The sequence below is a fragment of the Crinia signifera genome, chromosome 2, assembly GCF_055691185.1.
Source record: "Crinia signifera chromosome 2, ASM5569118v1, whole genome shotgun sequence".
Classification (NCBI taxonomy): Eukaryota; Metazoa; Chordata; class Amphibia; order Anura; family Myobatrachidae; genus Crinia; species Crinia signifera.
In genome coordinates this window covers 142996398-143018854 of record NC_139218.1, presented here as the reverse complement: position 1 = coordinate 143018854, position 22457 = coordinate 142996398, and the positions used below count along the sequence as shown (strand labels likewise).

At 43.5% G+C, this 22457-nt stretch overlaps 1 protein-coding gene across 1 annotated transcript; it reads left to right on the top strand.

The window, feature by feature from the left end:
• Window positions 1-4505: 4505 nt before the first annotated feature.
• On the top strand, window positions 4506-22030 carry LOC146058447 (polymeric immunoglobulin receptor-like). Its single transcript, XM_083170729.1, has 7 exons — window positions 4506-4604; window positions 6020-6349; window positions 8188-8517; window positions 10163-10498; window positions 18756-18863; window positions 19669-19895; window positions 21971-22030. The coding sequence occupies exons 1-7, from the start codon at window positions 4568-4570 to the stop codon at window positions 22028-22030; spliced, it is 1428 nt and encodes a 475-aa protein (XP_083026855.1). The 5' UTR covers window positions 4506-4567.
• Window positions 22031-22457: the final 427 nt, after the last annotated feature.

The following is a 22457-nucleotide window of genomic DNA, read 5'->3' as shown; positions in this document are numbered from 1 at the left end:
TTATCCCAATATTTAGGGTCCAGCTGTATACCAAGGTCTCTCTCCCAATCTGAGGTGAAGTGTAGTAATTTGGAGAAAGTATCGTATATAAGATGTTTATAGCCTGTTAAATGGAAATGTTGAGGATGGGACCTAGCCTGGCACAGGGATTCAAAAGTTCTAAGGGGTATACTGGCAGCCTCGTGGATCGATAGTCTTGAAAGGAAATGTTTAATAGGGCGATACTGGGGTGTAAATCCCAGATCTCACATACTAAAGGGAAGGGAAATAGACCTGGAGGAGAAACCAGCTGGCCGATGCGTAAAACTCCAGTCCGCATCCATCTATGAAATGGGGAGGGATTCAACTCTGGTGGGAAATCTGGATTACGAAAAAGTGGCGTAATTGGAGAGAGCGGGGAAGAAACACACAATCTTTTTCTTAGGGACTTCCACACCATTAGTGGCCCACATTTGGGTGTGCAGTATAGGGAAGGGACTGAAGCCAAGAGGACACTTCAAGGTGGACCGGAAGTCCATATCTCTTGAGCGTCACCCACTGTGTGTCCGAATCCCGCCTAGTTAATTCCAAAACTCTACCCAGAGACACTGCCTCAAAATAGGAATAGAAGTGGGGCAGCTGTATACCACAGAGATGTCTGCAACAGAAGAGTACATCATGCCGGAAGCATGGTCTACAACTCCCCCATACGAACTCCTCTACTAATCGATGAATGGTCAAGAACCAGGATTTGGGTACATGTATTGGGAGGGCCTGGAGCAAATAAAGGATTCTGGGAAGTACATTCATTTTAATTATACTTGCCCTACCCAACCTTGAGATTGTACCGCAGAGCCAGTCACGTTGCTCCAAATTAAAATTCATCAGGAGGGGAGAGCATATACAGTATTTACTATTATTATTATTATTATTTTTAAAAGTATTTAGTTTCTGATGACAAACTCAAAATACAGTATTTGAATAAATTAACAAGAGCTAAATGTAGCATTATAAAAGCTAAATATGTCATCTGGAATTACGCAAGAGACATACAAATATCTAGCACTGAAATTGAATTAATTACAGTATATGTTGTAACTAAAATGTTTAATAAAAAAAAAAGGGAACAAAAGAACAATGTCTAGGAGAAGTCGGTCTATAGTAGGGACTTTCATTTTCAATTCATACTGTAAGCTGCACTACAATCACATGACACATATGGGCAGTATAATAATGTTCTCTTCCCAAATGCTCAGTTCTATCATTCTGGCTAAAATCTTTAAACGGAAGCAAAGGATAAATGAAGATCTCAAAATTTCCCCCGACAATTTATATTATTGTCTAAGCATGATTAATTAAATCCAAATCACTAGAATAAGGTAAGAGCTGGACTTATTGTTATATTGATAACACATTTATGTAAAGCTATAGTGTACTTCCAGCACAGATGTTCATGGACAAATGGTGTCAATATACCTGTAGTTATTTTAATTTGAAATATATGCCAAATACTGGTGACAAATCATGCAAAATGTTCAGCACATTAGGTTTTGCGACAGAACAGGCTAGTCTGGCAATATAGAGCAACATATTTTTTTCACCATTTCTTAAAATTCTATTCTTGCACTGTATTTATATTGATGTAAACTTTACAGTCGATTATACAGTACAGGTTGAGTATCCCGTATCCCGTAATGCTCGGGACCATGAGAATTTTGGATAATGGATTATTCCGTATTTCGGAATATTTTAATATTTCAATGATGTTTTTTGAAGTATCTTACATTTATAGTGTATAAACACAACAAACACATGAAATGCACACAAATATATTTTATTTGTTCAAAAAACAAGGTTTCAAAACATGAAACAAAATTTGTGTACTATCTCAGATATTGACTTTGAATGCCAAGCAATCATTTTCTTGCAGATATATAGTGCCAGTTACATGTCATGTACTCAGTAGTGCCGGTTACAGATGTCCCCAGTAAGTTTTCGGAATAATTCGGATAACGGATATTCGGATACGGGATACTCAACCTGTATTAACTATTAAGGCAGAATTCAGCTGGCAACATATGATAAATTATAATTGAAGACAAAGAGAAAAATATTTAGTACAACGTATTGCAAAAAATAATAGAAAATAGACAATAAGAACCTTTTAATAGAAATAATCAATAAATAATAAAAATGTATATTTTATTAGAAAATTTATAAGGTACAGTTGTTTGTATATTTGGCACCTGTTCTGTAGATTGATAAATTAGATATTTAGGGGAGTATTTATCAAGACTTGCAAGAGATAAAGTACCAACCAGTCAGCTCCTAATTGCATTTTCAAACACTACATGTAACACATAAATTAGAAGCTGACTTTATCTCTGACAATTTTATCTCTCTCAAAGCTTTGATAAATGGAGATTGGTACAAATATATCTAGCGCTGTTAAAACAAAGGCAAAGTTGCCCGGGTGGTATAGCTCATAAAACCAATATGTCTGGGTGAACATGTAGCACCATTTCCCAACATATTATGTATAGGTCTGGGTGAGTTATGATGTACATCCATGCAATCACTATGGTTTACTGTACAGACATTATCACTAATACTTTCATAATCCCAAGCACACATAGCAATAATATTTAAGTCACAAATCAACATAAAACAGCTTATTTTACAAAACTTACTAAAGCTCTTATCTCAAAATATAGTTGTGTTGTATATAGAAGCAGGGGCATAAGTACATACAAGGTCCCTGGAAGCGATAAAGATAGTGATCCCCCCATGCACACAGACACACACACACACACACACACACACACACACACAGTCAGCATTTATAACCACCATATGGATATGCTATCTAATAAATGTTTTATACATATACTGCACCTATCACCCTCACACCTCTAACTCAGCCTCTGCACCTCTCCCTCCCACACCTCTAACTCAGCCTATGCACCTCTCCCTCCCACACCTCTAACTCAGCCTCTGCACCTCTCCCACACCTCTAACTCAGCCTCTGCACCTCTCCCTCCTACACCTCTAACTCAGCCTCTGCACCTCTCCCTCCCACACCTTTAACTCAGCCTGTGCACCTCTCCCTCCCACACCTCTAACTCAGCCTCTGCACCTCACCCTCACACACCTCTAACTCAGCATCTGCACCTTTCCCTCCCACACCTCTAACTCAGACAATGAAACTATTACCCACACACTTCTAACTCAGACCATGCACTTCTCACTACCACACCTCTAACTCAGACCCTGCACCTCTCCCACCCACACCCCTAACTCAGACCCTGTTTCTCTCAACCTCACACCTCTATCTCAGATCTTGCAACTCTCAACCCCCACACCTCCAAATCAGACCCTGCATCTCTCACCCACACACCTCTAACTCAGTCCCTGCATCCTCTCCCACCCGCACCCCTATCTCAAACCCTGCACCTCTCACCATCACCTCTCCAACTCAGGCCCTGTTCCTCTCAACCCCACGACTCCAGCTCAGAACCTGCACCTCTCACACCAACACCTCCAACTCAGACCCTACACTGTGGTGTCAGGAGAAAGGCTGTTGAGACTTTGCGAGGATAAAGAACTGAAGAAGGACTCTGACCTGCTAAGAGAAGTCAGAGTGGCTGGTGGGGACAACAGCCACTGAAGTAACCAAGACAACTCCTCTCAAGGTCTAGGTACTGAGGAGAAGTGCAGCAGCATCCAAAGATTATGGATGTATCCCACTCTCAGTACCAGGAAGACACCAGAAGACAGAACCCCTTATAGTGAATACTAATGAGGCAGAGAGGACCCCTTTTAGTACCACTGAACATGGAGAATACCAATCAGCACAGAGGACGTGAACTAAGTGGACAAGAAGAATCCCCTTAACAATACACTTCAAATAACAGCCTACTCCACAGCATGGGAAGTGAGATAGCAGGTACTGCAGAGGACACTGACAGGATCCGTCAGGATCCTGAGGAGGCCCCACAAGATAGGCCCAGGCTCTGAGTGCATCCACAGACCTTAAGGCCCGCAGCGCAGCAGTTCATGTAAATGCACGGTCTCCCAGGACTCTGCTGTGAAAAGTATGCTACCCCTAACTGCAATCATGGTCTTCAGGGTCTGTGTGATTGCTCTCTTTGCCCCTCAGATGGCTAATGCCCAGTGGAAAGTCTCAATTGCCTCCAGGAATTAAATCATTGTATAGAAGCTACACACAAATGTTTGTAGGAAAGAAAAGGAGTCTAAATTAAATTATATGAAAAAGAAACCATACAGCAGAGTTAAATCTAATTAGAGTTTTCTAATTAGGGGAATATATTGTAGTCTTTATACCTTTATAGTCTTATATTATATTGTGGTAGGCGTGTTCTTCAGTCCGGTCACATGGTGCTCTTTTATACAGTAAACTAATTGTCATAAAAGGTTAATGTTATGGACTCATTGTGGTGTGCTAACATTTGGATGTGCACAGCATTTACAGTATTTCTTCTTCTTTTTCTTGCAATGACTATACAGTGTTTATATTGTGGCCAAATTACATCATTTCATTTTCTGAGATCAGTGATATTGGGATAACATGCCAGTGTTTATTCTGTGTTCATTTCTTATTCATGGTGAGTTTTTGCAAAATTACTTATAAACATCATAACCTATAAAAAGAAACTGTTACACATAAATACTTTGTGTATTTTTATTAATTTATTAATTAATATATTATGTTTTGAATTGTCCTGCAGACCCCGCAATATGATCCCTTCCATCAGTTACAAAATGCTCTGTTCCTGGATTTCCAACTTAATTTAAGAATGGTACCCCCTGTGTTGAAACACCTTTCTTATCAATGAAATAGTTAACAAGTGACTGTATTCAGAGGCAGAACTAGTGAGTGGTGGGCACAGGTGCAACAATATGCTTTGGTCCCCAATCCCGAATCCCAAAGTAGACTCTTCACATGTGACCAGAGAAAAGACATTGCCTCAATGTAGACAGGGTATCAGTATTTATTTATGTACATTTGACCTATTTTGCATTGTACATGAATAATTACTGATGGCCTGTGTAGAGAATCTGCTGTGTGTATAAGGAATGTATCGGATGGCACAGCACTGCTGCCATAAGATTGTGATTTCAGACCCCTTGCTTGCTGCGGTAAGAGAGGAAGAGCCCTGTGGTCCCTGAGAGAGGAGATGGCCCTAATCCATCTCATCCTCTCCAGCAGTAAATACTGTATAGCCTTTTTGTCACCTGGTGCAAACACTTATTATGTTCCCCTGGTGTCCTCGATGGAAGACTGTCAAGGTTTTAAGGTAATGCATACTTGAGCACGGTTGACTTCATTAGTCCCACAGTCAATTTGATTTAATCATCGGACCTCGGTCCTGTTTATAGCATTGGGAGGGACAGAATTCCCGGTGCATCTACAAGTGCTGGTAGAAGAAAGATTCCACAGATGTGAAGCGTAAATAGTGTTGACATGGGAATAATCTGTGTTGATGCCATAGTGGAAATGGGGGACTGTCCGAGGTCTTACTCGGATTAGAACTTAATTCCAAACCCAGGATTTTGGTGGAAGAGGGGTATAAGTCTTAGAGGTAAATTAAGCTATCAGTGATGTGGTTGCAATGTGCATCAGCCTACATCCCCAAGAAGTGCTGTACTTTGCTGTAATTTGCCTGATTCAAATTTGTATGCAATGCTGATATTCACGCAGCTGAGCATTTATCGGAAGACTGCACACGCCAATGTACACTAGCAATGCTGCTCCAATCAGGAACATTGTGGTGCTATCCGGCTCTTTTTAGGCCGCATCCGTGTTTGTGCTAGATTTCTATTCTTTTATGTGTTTCATTGTTTTTAATTATCTGGGAACAATATAACATGATTCAATAGTCTAATTACTATTAGGAATACATTTACATTTCCTTATAGCAATGATATTGTACATGTGATACAGTAGTAAGACCGTTTCATTTTAATAATCAAATCACTTAGACTGTCAGTATGCACCTAACTGAATTATATTACACAGTGGCAACTGGGTATCTGCTGGGACCAAGAGAAGTTACAGGAGCACTAGAAGGGTCTGTGACAATATCATGCTACTACAATACTATTTCTGCCAATGTCCATGGAAGGAAGTTTTGGTGCAAGATGTACAAAAGCCAATGTAACACCATCATATCCACCACTCCTTATATTGCACAAGATCACATTAACCGGACTCATCTTCAGGATTTCAGGAGTAACTTCATGATAAATATGACAAGTCTGCAACACAAAGATGGTGGAACCTACAGGTGTGGCATTGGGAACAATAATAATGGCTTTTATTACACCGTTAACGTGACCATTTCTGAAGGTACAGTACATACCCTTGTATATATGTTAATGTATTGCCCCTTAAGAATATGATTAGTAAGTGCAACAGTTAATTGCATTTCTCATTATGAGGAAATACAATAATTTAATCTAGGCAAGAGTAGCTGAAATGGAGACTTCTCTGTTTTTAAAAAAAATATGTTTAATTTTCATAGGATTCTTGAGATTTTATTATACATGAAATCTAGATATACTGTAGGATATTTATAGCTATATCTAAATAAATATATCTATGATAAGGGTAACTGAAACTCAACCAAATAATATTTTACTAATATAAAACAGCAGTAAATACCGGTGCACACTCAGGGTCAGCCACAATACAAATGATCACAAATGTGTCACCTAGCACCATCAAATATAAACCATCAAACATTTTTGGGGATAAAACCCTTGGGGGCGCTCACTTTATATAGGAGATCCACAGAGAGTAGGAAAATGTAAACAGAGAAGAGATTTTGTGAGAATAAATATAGACAACAATCAATACAAAGATGAATAGACTGCACAACCTCATGTAGCATGCATTACCAGGTGCCACACCAGTATATATAGCATACTGTACCTCCCAACTGTCCCGATTACAGAGGGATAGCCCTGCTATTTGGATACTTTTCCACTGTCCTTCCCACATGTGGCAGTGTCACGCGGGCAGATGGGGGGCAGTTAGGGGTAATTGGTGCAGAGATGCCATGCACCTGCGCACGGCATCTCTTCAGTGCAGGGAGTAGGGCAGGCATGGTGCCGTGGGCTGCCCAGTCGCTAGGAAATTGCTGGGCTGGGAATCCCACCTACCTCCATCCAGCTTCTTGTTGACTCCTGCTGTTGACCACTGATCTCTCACTTTAGTGAGTGTCCGCGCTCCCACCAATAGAGTGACAGTGAGTAGCTACCCTATGTGTCTTTCCTTCTCTACCATCCACAGAATCAGACAGAGGGGATGGGGAGGCTTGGTATCAATTAAGTTGTTGGCGGCCCTCACAATATAGTCTACCCAGAGCCCCACAAACCTTTATCTGGCACTGCATCTTTTGTTTTTTTGGTGGTTTCCTGTGATCTCCTAAATGATGGGTGAAATTTAATAGGATGAGAGATTCAGTGAGAGATTTGGTAAGAAATCTCCAGTTTTTTCAAAGCGGCAATCATTTACACCGCAATACCAGTTTGATTTTGCAGTGTAAATAATTGCTGCTTTAATAAACCTGGAGATTTCTTACCAAATCTCTCACTTTCTTAATCTCTCATCCTATTAAATTTCACCAGATGACTCAATAGATGGGAGGGCCTTGTGTTTTATTTCACCCATACTCGCATCAATACATTTGTAGTTTAAGTGTCATGTAAAATTATATTTTGTATCAGCAAATCTGATTTAATCCGAGTCTCAAATAAAATTGTAAAAAAAAAACATAAAAACACAAACAACAATGCAAATGCAATGTGAGAGCTAAATATTATTTTTTTCATATGTCCCTGTTTATATGATGTTAAATCTTCTTTTTAGGGTATTATCAGATTAGTTATTTTAATTTATTTTGAACTTTTCTTAAACAAATTCTTTTGACCAATAGTCAAATCTGCAACCACATTAAGAGATTTACAGCACAGTATAATGATGCTAATCAAATGTAGGAAAAAAAAACTTATAGAGAATATACTTATGAAACACTCTTAAGTACAGTTCAATTATTATTATTTTATTCATTTTAATATTTACTGCATCATTTTTGTGTGTATACAGGTATACTATGCACTGCAAAAAAACAGTGTATATGTATCTTAATTCAGTTTATTTGTATGTTTATAATATCTTTGCAGGATACAAGATTCCCTCTTCTTCTGAGGTTATTATTGCAATGCTCAGCGATACACTTATGATTGATTGTCCCATTCGTCTGCAGTCTAATACCAAAAGGATGTACTGGTGTAAAACTACTCACAGAACTTGTGACACAATAATAAATAGTTTTGGATATGTTCATGGGAACTTCTGGGGTAGAGTTTTGTTAGAAAAGGACACCAACAAAACACATTTCAAGGTTCTTGTAACTAACCTTCAAATGAAAGATTCTGGGTTCTACCGCTGTGGAACTGGGACATATGAAGAAATAACTGATTGGAAGGATGTTCATATTCATATCTTGAGTTGTAAGTATAACAAAATTCTATATAGAAAATATAATAATAATATAATATAGAAAAATATAATAATAATAATAATAATAATAATAATAATAATAATAATAATAATAATAATATAACATAGAAAATAATATAATATAATATAGAAAATATAATATAATCTTTAGTATCTCTGCAAAGACCCAACCACTAAGCACCCTATCAGTACTACAGAGGTATGCGTTTGGGTATGTACTACATAGTTGCCTACTGTCTCAGATGCTCCAGATTATTGACAGACCTCCTGGACTTCTGGGGAATTAGGCTATTCTCCCTGAAGGCAACTCCGCAGCCAGCAAAATAAATGCCAGCTAGACATCTGATTACATCCACCTACTTGATGCTGAAAAGTACCTGCTACAGTACAGTATGTACAATTTTCATACGACCAGAAAGAAGGTATACAAAGTAGGTATAGATCAGGGGTGTCCAAACTTTTTGAGACGAGGGCCAGATTTGGTGAGGTGAAATGATGTGGGGGCCGACCATTCAGCCTGACATTCTTTGAATCATTAACTCTATGTCCCCCAGCGTTCCCTGTCACTGTATATTCCCCAGCTTGCCCCCCTTCTCTGTATTTCCCCCAGTCTGCCCCCATTCACTGTATGCCCCCCCACTCTGCCCCCTTCACTGTATATTCCCCTGCCTGACAATCTTTCTCTGTATGTTCCCCAGCCTGCCCCTCCTTCACTGTATGTCCCCCATTCACTGTATGTTCCCCACTCTGCACCCTTTCACTCTGTTCCCCAGCCTGCCCCCTTCCCTGAATATCCATCACTGCCTCCATTCACTGTATGTCCCCCAATCTGCCCCACAGCCTCCCCCTCCTTCACTGTATGACTCCCATTCACTGTATGACTCCCATTCACTATGTCCCCCCTACTCTGTCCCCATTCACTCTATGTCCCCCAGCCTGCCCCCCTTCTCTGAATGTCCATCACTGCCTCCATTCACTGTATGTCCCCCAGCCCGACCCTCCTTTCCTGCATGTCCCAAAGTCTGCCCCATTCACTGTATGTCCCCCTGCCTGCCCCCTCCCTTCTCTGTATGTTTCCCAGCCTCTTGTGTGATCCAGAGGACAGAGAGGCAAAGCAGGCACTGCAAGGACAGGAGATGCTTGGGCTCCCGCTGCCCTCCTCCTCCACTCTGCATCTTACAGGTGCGACCCCTCCCCACACACTGCTGTCACTGTGATTGTGGAGGAGGGTGATATACAATTGCAGCAGCAGGGGTTGGACGCATACTCACCCAAAAGATGCCAAACACCTCTCAATGTGGCGGCCTCACTGCTGCACACAGCAAGGTAAAGGCATGCTCGCCGGGGCCCCACCTTTAGTGTCCTGTGCATCCCGCATCTGATGCTCCATACACTTCCGGCTGGAGTCTGAGGGCCACTTGAAATGACAGCACGGGCCGCAATTGGCCCCTGGTCCGGACTTTGGACATGCCTGGTATAGATGAAGTCCTGTGTGAAGCTGAGGAGGAGAGGAAGGTGTGTTTCAGGGAAGTAATGTGTTGCTGCAGTTTACCAATGATTATGGTTGTTTGCACCGTATTGACTGAATTTTAAAACTTTATTATTTTACTCACAGCCATTACATTTGTATTTTAGCTCCAAATAAGTTGAAGAACAGAATTCCCAAGCAATTCATTCGATCTCCAGGTCAGTCACTTATGGCACAATGTCAGGTTCCAGAAAGCTTTGGACCTAATTCCCTGATATACTGGTGCAGATGGAATGAGACTGGCTGCTTGCATTTAATAGACTCAAATGGATTTGTCCAGGATGACTTTCAGAGCAGAATGTACTTGGAGACCCGGAATGTCACTAACATAATCTCCACAGTCACCATGTCTCATTTGGATTTGAACGATACTGGAGTGTACTGGTGTGTCATCATCGATGGGAGGAAACTGCACACGTCATCCATTGTTGTTCATATTTTAGGTAAGAATCTTGACTTCATAGTGGTTACAATTATTGACAAGGTCGGTTCGAGCATTGAGGGGGGGGAGCACTTCCATCATCAGCACGGTCTCCACCCACCATTCAGCCCACCACAAGCTGTCATTCGGTCGACTCCCACTTGTAAACTAATCAAATTGAGGAGGCGAATGGGGGAAGGGTGTAATAACAATTAAGGTCAATTTAAGGCATGGCAATGCCAGGCAGTGAAGCTACAGAAATATATAGAGCTGCAGCGGTGGCAGTACTTTGGATGTCTTTTTTATTCAAATGAAGATGCAGACATATTCCTTAACTATACAATAACATCACATCAGAGACAACACATCCCATATTCGGTGAGAATGTAGGTGTAGCTCATTTCTATTAGACTTGTGCAAAAAAATAAAGGAAAGAGTCTATAACCCAGGTTAAAACTGGTATCTGTAAAAGCAATGGAGTGCCGGTCAATTGCACCTTGTTAGAATTGTGGGATTGGATATTTCATAGCTAGTCCCCAACAGCAAGGCACCCAGCTGAAATCATTTTCCCTTTGAACACAGGAGTGTATCAGTCTTTTATTCTTCACTGTCACACTTTGGCAAACTTTGTTTTGTTCATATGCACAGTGGCCGGTGGCTCTATACACTGGTAAATATTCTCTGGAATTACTATAATAGACATACAGTATATTGTGACATGAATTCAAATGAACAGCCAAGAAACTGTCAAGATTGATAAAAAAAAAGGAATATGTCTGCTTCTTCATGTGAATGAAAAGAGTGCCATCGCTGCTGTTCTATGTTTAACTTACCTGGATTTACTGTCAAAGCAAATTTGAAAATCACCAAGACACTGGTATCTGTAAAAGCAAGAGAGCACCTTGCGCGTGTCTGGTCATGGACCCCGGAAGCCAGTGCTAACACTCCCGTCCTCACACAGGTACACATTGGTCTCTTCCTCCTCACTGGGAACCTCAAACTCAGCATGCATAAGAGTGCAGGGTGAAGAGGAGAGGAAAGTACTGCTATGCAGTACCACCCCATCTGCACCGCTCCACTTTAGCTCACATAACCTGTGGTGGGAGTGGGACTGTGTTTTCTGCTCATCTGTCCAAGCTGCCCCATTTTTTCCCCTCCTCTCCTCCTTTTCCTTTCTGGAGAGGAGGGCACTGTGTGTTGCTGCCATCACCTCTCTATCTCTCGACTCTCTCCTCTCCTCCTAGTGGAGGCTGCACTATCCAAGTGAGTGCAGGTCACTAGAGGCAGTGTTGATGCAGCAGCCACTGGGGGAGAAGGCACACAATTTCCCTAGCATTGTAGGGCCAGCTGGTGATCCCTATGTGTGCTTCAACCAGATGGGCCTCCTGAGAGAGGAGGACCCATGTTACCAAGCCCATACAGCCCCCTCCCCATTTACAACAGTGTCTACCCATATGATAGGCAATACAGATTTAAACAGGGTCTGAAAAGAATGAGCCACTTCTCTGTGTAGAACTGTGAAATATGTGTGCACCATATAAATTACAATAAATTAGCAGACCAATGTTTAGCCTATAATGAGGAAACCTGAGGCAGGCTTTATCATACAAGATTTAGGGGTGGGAAAAGGAGTAGTTTTCTTAAAAGTATAAATAGTACAATATTTTTTTTTTGTATAATATGTTTTTATTGAATATTTTGAGTTTCTGTAGGAGCTATTTCACACTGAAACACTCTGGTTTCTTCTGTTAATGTTGATCTAGACACTGCAAACCATTTTTAGGCATCTAACTAGACAGGGTCCTCATTTTTACACAATTACCTGGTCACGTGTGGGCCAGGTTAGGGAATTTGGAATATTAAACATTTAGAAAATCTTGTTTCCCTGATCCCAACCAAAAACAGTTGGGATTGTCAAAACGAGGATTTCTAAAACAAAGAATTTTGAGATTGCCTTCTGTATCACAGTTCATTGATGGTAGCCGATTGGGGTGTGGATCGTATTGTCGACCCGACTTAGGTCAACAGTCATTAGGTCGACACACCGTTGGGTCGACAGGCAACTAGGTCCACATGTGTCTAGGATGACATTGGACAAGGTCAACATGGGTTTAGGGAGACAAATGCGTTAGCTCCACAAGGGTTAGGTCGACAGGTCGCGAGGTTGACATGGGTTTTTTCACAGTTTTTTGACCCGAATGTCGACACAGTCGACATGGACACAGTTCAACCGCAGTCGCTCGCAATGCTTCGGGCACACTATTTTATTCTCCCACCACGCCCTAGTGGATGGTAGGGCATGAAATACCGCCTGTCGGCACATGTCGGCTCAAAGAACAGGGGGAAAAAAACATGTTGACTGAAGCCATGTCGACCTAACGGATTTGTCAACCTTGTCCCATGTCAACCTAGACACCTGTCGACCTTCATCCATGTCGACCTAGAACCCTGTCGACCTTGTTGCCTGTCGACCTAATTCGGGTCGACAACACAACCGTATCCCGCTGATTGGCTGATTCAATCAGTGGTTTGGGGGTAACAAGATTTAAATGTACTGTATGGGGTCATTTAGTCCTTGGTCCAGTAATCATGATGCTCAGAACTATGGTTTACATTAATCAAAGAAAAACAAAGAAAGAACCTAAATTCGATCTAAAAATATTCTGAAATATGGAATAATCCGTTATCTAAAATTCTTCTGGTCACGAGCATTTTGCATAAGGGATACTCAACCTGTAATTACAAAACAATTTTTAGACATAAAAAATCTTGTCTTTTTGTCTTGCATCTGTATACTGTATGTACATTTTGTCTTTTATCTGTACATGTAAAGTACCCATTTTTAGCATCCTTATTCAATGAATATATTTTGCAGTGAATTAACATAGCAATTGACAACTTGATCAATGGCATTAGTGATTTTTTTTAACCCAGATAAAAAAAAAAACACTTGACACACATAAAATGCATACAATACTAATTTCCTATGCAGTTGATAAGTATAGTTACGTGTGTTGTAATGTGACTTTAAGTGTTGTCTATATAGATTAATGAAAGCATCATAAAGGAACAAAGACCATTCAGAAAAATAGACCTCAATGCTAGACAAATGGCTACAAGTTCACTTGTAAAAATAATTTTAGTGCCTCATCCCTTTACATGCATTAAAAACAAAGGTACTTGTTTCCTAGCACGGCGCCCGTCGTGGGTGATTGCATACCTTAAGTTAAGGTAACTTAAGGTATGCGATGGACGCGACCGACGCGATATTTGGCTATTTTTAGCCTTTATTGCCAGCAATGAGAAATATTGCATTGATCGCGTCCATCGCATGCCATTATAATGGCACGCGATGCGACCGACGCGATCAATGCGATATTACATAGGGAGCAATGTTAAATTAGCCGGCAATGAAAAATCGCATTGATCGTGTCCATCGCATGCCATTATAATGGCATGCGATGCGACTGACACGACCGACGCGACCGACGCGATCAGCGCAATTTTACATAGGGAACAATGTTAAATGGGCCAATGGCCCCGATTTTTCATTGTATAGGCACCCTAATGGGTGATGTGTATGTTAAACACCTCACCATTGATAACGGCAACCCACGATTAACGCCAACCCGAAGCGCGGCGAGCGTAGCAAGCCCACGAGGGGCAGTGGTACGCGTCCTACAACCTTTTCATACCCCTACTATCCACGTCGGCGTGGAGTTGACTTTATGTAGTGTGGCGAGTCATCGAGACCGGAGCGTGGTGAGCACAGCGAGCCCAGCGTGGGGATGCGTAATACCTGTGAGGTAATGCGCGTCTCCTCGCCAAGCTTCGGGCTCGGTGGCTTGCTGCGCTTGCCACACTATATAAAATCAACTCCACGCCGACGTGGATAGTGGGGTATGAAAAGGGCGGAGGACGCGTACCGCCGCCACTCGCGGCCTCGCTGCGCTCGCCACACTTCGGGTTGGCGTTGAGCGTGGGGTGGCATTAACAATGGGGGAGCATTTCACCCATGAGGGTGGGTGTACAATGAAAATTGGGGTCTGGGGGGCATTTTACATTATGGCCAATGTAAAATCGGGTCTCAGCAGGGGCGGATTGGACCACCGGGAAACCGGGCCATTTCCCGGTGGGCCGGCCCCTAATAGTCACTAAAAGGCCGCTCACCCCATTGGCGGGGCCGCAGACCGCAATCTCTGCGGTTAACGGGCGGCCGTGGCCGCAGCACTGTGCCCCAAACAAATATGGCTGCGGGCAGCCTCGGCTATTACAGAAATAAAAATGGCCGCGGGAGTGCTGGTGCGCATGTGCGACCGCACGCAGCTGCTCCCGCGGTTCTGTGTGTGGCAAGCACTCACTGTGAGGATGGTTGCGCAGGGAGGCTCTCTCCCTGCTGTACATCCCCGGCCGCTTCTGTCCTCAGACTCTGTAGCTGCCGGCTGCCAGTACACTGTCACACTACATTAGAGGCAGCAGCGCCGGCAGCACAGAGCTCTCTCCCTGGCTTCCAACCCACTTTCATGTGTCATCAGTCATGACAGCAGGGACTGGAAAGGGGGCGGAGCAACACGGAGTTGAGGGGCGGGGCTACACGAGTGGAAGGGGGCGGAGCTACACGGGAGCACACATCTAATGAAAGGAAGAAGTAGATGAAGTGCCAGCCAGCTTGATTTTAAGGTAACTAAAGTGTGAGAGAGAGGTTCATACTGTGAGGCATATGTATAATGGACATCACGGTGTGGGGCATATGTATAATGGACATCACGGTGTGGGCATATGTATAATGGGCATCAGGGCGTGCGGCATATGTATAATGGGCATCACGGCGTGTGGCATATGTATAATGGGCATCAGGGTGTGTGGCATATGTATAATGGGCATCACGGTGTGCGGCATATGTATAATGGGCATCACGGTGTGTGGCATATGTATAATGGACATCACGGTGTGGGGCATATGTATAATGGACATCACGGTGTGGGCATATGTATAATGGGCATCAGGGCGTGCGGCATATGTATAATGGGCATCACGGTGTGCGGCATATGTATAATGGAGCAACACGGTGTGGCATATGTATAATGGGCATCACAGCGTGCGGCATATGTATAATGGGCATCACGGCGTGTGGCATATGTATAATGGAGTATCACGGTGTGTGGCATATGTATAATGGACATCTCTGTGTGGGGCATATGTATAATGGACATCACGGTGTGGGGCATATGTATAATGGACATCACGGTGTGCGTCATATGTATAATGGAGCATCACGGTGTGGGCATATGTATAATGGGCATCAGGGTGTGCGGCATATGTATAATGGGCATCACGGCGTGTGGCATATGTATAATGGAGTATCACGGTGTGTGGCATATGTATAATGGACATCACGGTGTGAGGCATATGTATAATGGGCATCACATGTGTGCGGCATATGTATAATGGGCATCACGGTGTGCGGCATATGTATAATGGGCATCACGGTGTGCGGCATATGTATAATGGCATCAGGGTGTGCGGCATATGTATAATGGGCATCACGGTGTGTGGCATATGTATAATGGAGCATCACGGTGTGTGGCATATGTATAATGGGCATCACGGTGTGCGGCATATGTATAATGGGCATCACGGTGTGTGACATATGTATAATGGAGCATCACGGTGTGTGGCATATGTATAATGGACATCACGGTGTGAGGCATATGTATAATGGGCATCACATGTGTGCGGCATATGTATAATGGGCATCACGGTGTGCGGCATATGTATAATGGGCATCACGGTGTGCGGCATATGTATAATGGCATCAGGGTGTGCGGCATATGTATAATGGGCATCACGGTGTGTGGCATATGTATAATGGAGCATCACGGTGTGCGGCATATGTATAATGGGCATCACGGTGTGCGGCATATGTATAATGGGCATCACGGTGTGTGACATATGTATAATGGAGCATCATGGTGTGGGGCATATGTATAATGGAGCATCACGGTGTGCGGCATATGTATAATGGGCATCACGGTGTGCGGCATATGTATAATGGGCATCACGGTGTGTGGCATATGTATAATGGCATCACGGTGTGCGGCATATGTATAATGGAGCATCACGGTGTGCGGCATATGTATAATGGAGTATCACGGTGTGTGGCATATGTATAATGGGCATCACGGTGTGCGGCACAAGTATAATGGGCATCACGGTGTGTGACATATGTATAATGGCATCACGGTGTGTGGCATATGTATAATGGGCATCACGGTGTGCGGCATATGTATAATGGCATCAGGGTGTGTGGCATATGTATAATGGGCATCACGGTGTGTGACATATGTATAATGGAGCATCACGGTGTGTGGCATATGTATAATGGGCATCACGGTGTGCGGCATATGTATAATGGGCATCACGGTGTGTGACATATGTATAATGGAGCATCACGGTGTGGGGCATATGTATAATGGAGCATCACGGTGTGCGGCATATGTATAATGGGCATCACGGTGTGCGGCATATGTATAATGGGCATCACGGTGTGTGACATATGTATAATGGCATCACGGTGTGCGGCATATGTATAATGGAGCATCACGGTGTGCGGCATATGTATAATGGAGTATCACGGTGTGTGGCACATGTATAATGGGCATCACGGTGTGCGGCACAAGTATAATGGGCATCACGGTGTGCGGCATATGTATAATGGCATCAGGGTGTGCGGCATATGTATATTGGGCATCACGGTGTGAGGCATATGTGTAATGGGCATCACGGTGTGTGGCATATGTATAATGGGCATCACGGTGTGTGGCATATGTATAATGGGCATCACGGTGTGAGGCATATGTATAATGGCATCACGGTGTGTGGCATATGTATAATGGGCATCACGGTGTGCGGCATATGTATAATGGCATCAGGGTGTGCGGCATATGTATAATGGGCATCACGGTGTGAGGCATATGTATAATGGGCATCACGGTGTGAGGCATATGTATAATGGGCATCACGGTGTGCGGCATATGTATAATGGGCATCACGGTGTGCGGCATATGTATAATGGGCATCACGGTGTGCGGCATATGTATAATGGCATCAGGGTGTGCGGCATATGTATAATGGCATCAGGGTGTGCGGCATATCTATAATGGGCATCAGGGTGTGCGGCATATGTATAATGGGCATCACGGTGTGCGGCATATGTATAATGGCATCAGGATGTGTGGCATATGTATAATGGGCATCACGGTGTATGGCATATCTATAATGGGCATCACTGTCTCCTCCACCACTTTGTGACTCCCCTCCCTGCATCCCCTGCCACTCTGCATCCCCCCTCCTACCCTGCATCCTGTGCCACCATGCCCCCTCACACTCTGCGTCCTGTGCCACCCTGTGTAAGTCCTCACTCCCTTCGTTCTCAGCCACTCTGCATCTCCCCTCCCAGCATTCTACGGCACCCTCCATCCCCCCCTCCCTCCCTGCATCCTCTTCCACCCTGCCACTCTACTGTGTTGGGAGACCCCCTGTCACCCCCCCCCCTTCCCCTCACAGCGGCAAAAATTGGGCGTGGCCTTGTTGGAATAGGCCACACCCCCATATTGATAGGCCACACCCCCTAAAAATTCGGACGCGCCTCTGGCGCGCAACAACACTCCCCCCCCCCTCTTAGGGCTGCTTCAAGATTTTTCCCGGGCTGGTTTTAATTCCCAATCTGCCCCTGGGTCTCAGGGACCATTTTACATTAGTTCCAATGTAAAAAATCATGTAATCATGTAGATCGAATCGCATGCGATTTGGTTGCATGCAATGCGATGAACGCGATTTTTTGGGTCCCGATGGATGCAATTAAAATCGCTGGCGCCGTGCTACGAAACAAGTACCAAAACAAATACATTCATATTTCCAACGCAAATTACACTTGTGTAACTGCAGGGTTAATATAAGCTTTATAAAGCTCTTTACTCAACTATTTTCTTCTAAACTGCAATATAGGTCAGTACAGGTACATATACTAACATATTATTACATGAGCTGCTTGTGTTCTTGGGATGTTACAAAACGGACACATAATATATAATTCACTTAAGTTGTTAACCCAAAACAAATGTATAAAATCATAGCATGGTCCTACATTAAGTCCTTGACTGCTATAATAAAACTAATAATAAACAAAACAATATTATAATATCTTTCAAATTAATTTTACTTATTTAAAAAGAATGGTGGAATAGACTAACAATTGTCTTTTGGCTTTGTCTTAGCAGCTACCACTACAGAAGTTTACCTCAGTTCGGCCAGGAGTGAGCAATCCTCCAGCAGAGGGCCACCTAGATTCACAACATTGTCAGACCTGCTACCAGATACTACTCAAGGTTTTTTTTTAATTATTTTTATAATATTATTAGAATATTGGTTAGAACCATAATTCATTTTAGTCTTTCTATTTAAATAGATGTTTTGAACTGTTTTTTTTTATTTAAATATGCTTAATTTATTTCCCTCCTTTAAAAAAATAATAATCCATAGCACAATTTTCATGAATACTACAAAAAATAGCCATTTTTTTAAATAATAGAACTGAAATGAAAGATTTATCCAGTTTTGTTAATGCACTGAAAACGAAGGGTTTGATGTATCAAGCAGTGAAGAGAGTGGAGAAACTGTACATTGGAGTAGTTACCCATGGCAACCAATAGGCTTTGAGGCAGCATTTAGAAAGTACATTATAGAATATGATAGGTACTGCAGGTGCTGACTGGTTGCTATGAGTGGCTTCTCTGCTTGTCTACTGTACCTCTCCTCTTTATTTCATTGCTTAGTAAAGGGGCATCTAACTCCAATCCTCAAATGTATCTTTACTTGGTAGGATCATATGTTACAGTGCAGGGTATGACATCCTAATGCCAAACTAAATTTACAATATTGACATAGAAAAATACAAAGTAAAATCAATCTAGAGTGGTACAGTAGCGAGTGCAGTGTATGTCCGTAATCAGTGCCAAGTACCTATGCAGCCCGTCCTGTCAAACTTGGGAGGATTGGTCTCCTGGTTATTCTAGATTGAGGCTACAATTCACATAAGCAAAAGACTGGCTACGTAAAATCAAACCAATCAACTGAAGACTGACAGCTGCTTGAGCCAATGAGCAAGCAGACACTCAGAACATTCACATCCAGGAGAGGGACATTTAAACCCACAATGCACCAGACGGAACAACCTCCTTGAAGAAGGCTCTAAAGAGCAGAAACGCGTTGAGGGACACATCGAAAGGAAGCAATCCAGGACGATTACCCCAGGGAGCATACCATCCACTCCCCCGACAGTGGCCACTGAGGAGTCAGCAAGACCTGACAGAAGCCGCCAGCGGGAGCGAGACAGAGGACGCACCAAACGTGAAGAATCGGTAAGTAGGAAGCGGGGCTTGGTGACGAGAGGCAGGAGGGATCCCAGGCAGCACGGTGGACACGGCGCACATGTCAGCTACCTGACTACGGCGACGTGCCTCCACCTCCTGTTTCAAACACCCGGAGGAGCTCCAGAAGTACTGCGGCTGCGGCACACTGTGTGAATCACACGCGTGCAGCACCGCACCTCACTGGACACTCCAACGTTACTGGCACCCCTGAGCTGCACCTCCCAGTCCCTCTACCGAAAGCCCGACTATATCACTATTGACGTTCACAAAGGGGTACCCGAACAATTGCATCCTATTACTTACATTCTGATCTGCGGGACGCCGCAATCAGAAAAGTAGGGTTACCACCTTTTAGTTGAGAGATTCCCGGACAGTGGCCCGCCCCTTTGACACACCCACTGCCCCACCCATGCCCCTCCCCCAGCTCCGCCCTTTGACCCGCCTTATGTTGCTTTTTTTTAACCTTTGCTTCAATTTCATTCTTGATTTTGCATACCATAATGCCAGTTACATGTTACATCATACACAGTAATGCTCATTACACGATATGCCAGAACTGTAAAAGTTTTTTGGTAAGGAGGAATAACACAGACAGTGCGCGCCGCAGGCGCGCGTCAAAAAAATTCTACATAATTACATGTCACACACCCATTGCATAGTGTACAAAATGCCGTAGTATACCACATGCCATAATGCCCATTACACGTCACACAGCGCGATGCCCATTACATGTTACGCCATACACGGCAATGCTCATTACAATATGCTAGGACTGAAAACGTGTTTTGTAAAGGAGGAACAAAATAGACAGTGCGCGCCAAAAATTTTCAACATAATGGCAATTAAACATCACACACCCATTACATAGTGTACAAAAATGCCATAGTACACCATTATTATTTTGCAACATAATGTGTTATTTTCCAGTGTCACTGGAGACGTACAGAATGTGTCTTGGGTATAGTCCAGCTCTTTAGATGTGACCAACGGACATTCATTTTTATAGATAAAAGCGTCAGGATGTCAGGAGGCGGGAGGGGGGGGGGGGGGGGGCTGAGATGCCAGTACACGGGCAAAAAGAAAAAGGTCCTATTCTGAAAAAGCCTAAAAAGCGAAATAATCAGGTTCCAACCCCAGGTCAAATTAACGCCTGATCACATTGCAATTCATATGCATGTTTGGTTGTATTAATGATCACACTAGGGATGGCAATCCACAATCGATGACACATAATACCTCATACATACGCACACTCCCTCATACACACTAACTCATACACACTAACACACACTCCCTCATACACCCTAACACACACTCCCTCATACACACTCCCTCATACACCCTAACACACACTCCCTCAAACACCCTAACACACACTCCCTCATACACACTCCCTCATACACCCTAACACACACTCCCTCATACACACTAACACACATTCCCTCATACACACTAACACACACTCCCTCACACACACACATGCACACACTTCCTCACACACACTCACGCGCCCCCTCACACACACTCACCTCCTCATTTGCTTCCTTTTCCTTTCCCTCACGGGTGTTGTTGTGGTGAGCTGAGAAAACAGATTATTGGCTGAGTAAACATGTGACTTCTCCCTGATAATCAGAGCAGAGCAGGTCGGAACAGCGGAGAAGCTCCGTCCTGCGGCCGTCGGCGTGGGGCGTGGCTGGCAGTGACACGCCCTGCGGGCTAAGAGAGGCTGTTGTGGTATTAACAATGCCCCTGCTCATGGTCCAGCTGTCAATCAGGTGCCGCCGCACCCGATTGGCTGGCTGACCGAGAGTAGGGCAGGCTCCTCCACACACTGTCGCAGCGCTGCCGGTCTCGATCTGGCTGTCCCCGGCAGCGCTGTGCAGGATCACCAGTCAGGTCTCCAGTTCCCGGACATTGTATAGTCCGGGAACGGCACCCGTCCGGACTCCGGACACCCTGTCTAATTACCGGACTGTCCGGAGTAATCCCGGACGGGTGGTAACCCTACAGAAAAGGACAAGTTTAACTACAGTAATTGGACAATCTCATCTCCCCTATTGAAGGAGGACAAGCAGACCTTCATCAATCTAGAATACCCAGGAGACCAATCCTCCCAAGTTTGACAGGACGGGCTGCAAGCCCGATGCGCAAAAATAGGGACTTGGCACTGATTACGGACATACACTAGCACTCGCTACTGTATCACTCTAGATTGATTTTACTTTGTATTTTTCTATGTCAATATTGTAAATTTTGTTCGGCATTAGGATGTCATACCCTGCACTGTAACATATGATCCTACCAAGTAAAGATACCTCTGTATTAATTACCAACTGTATCATCCCTTAATTCCACATAGGGACAAAGCTCAACACAAAACCCAATTTTGTTTATGTACTCTTTGAACAGGAAGGTATAGTCAGACCAGTCCTAGTGTTTTGTAGCTAGTGCATAACAGAAACACTTAGTGCGCAGGTATACCGAAACGTCTACTCCAATCCTTCGGTATTGTGGTGTGGTTCGGCTCTTGTTCCGCAGCTGATCGTAAAG

Coding starts and splice junctions, on each gene's coding strand:
- LOC146058447 (XM_083170729.1), top strand. CDS start 4,568: ATGCCAGTGTTTATTCTGTGTTCATTTCTTATTCATG. Junction 8,518..10,162: donor TCATATTCATATCTTGAGTT/GTAAGTATAACA, acceptor TTTGTATTTTAG/CTCCAAATAAGTTGAAGAAC. Junction 19,896..21,970: donor GCACCAAACGTGAAGAATCG/GTAAGTAGGAAG, acceptor CCCCTATTGAAG/GAGGACAAGCAGACCTTCAT.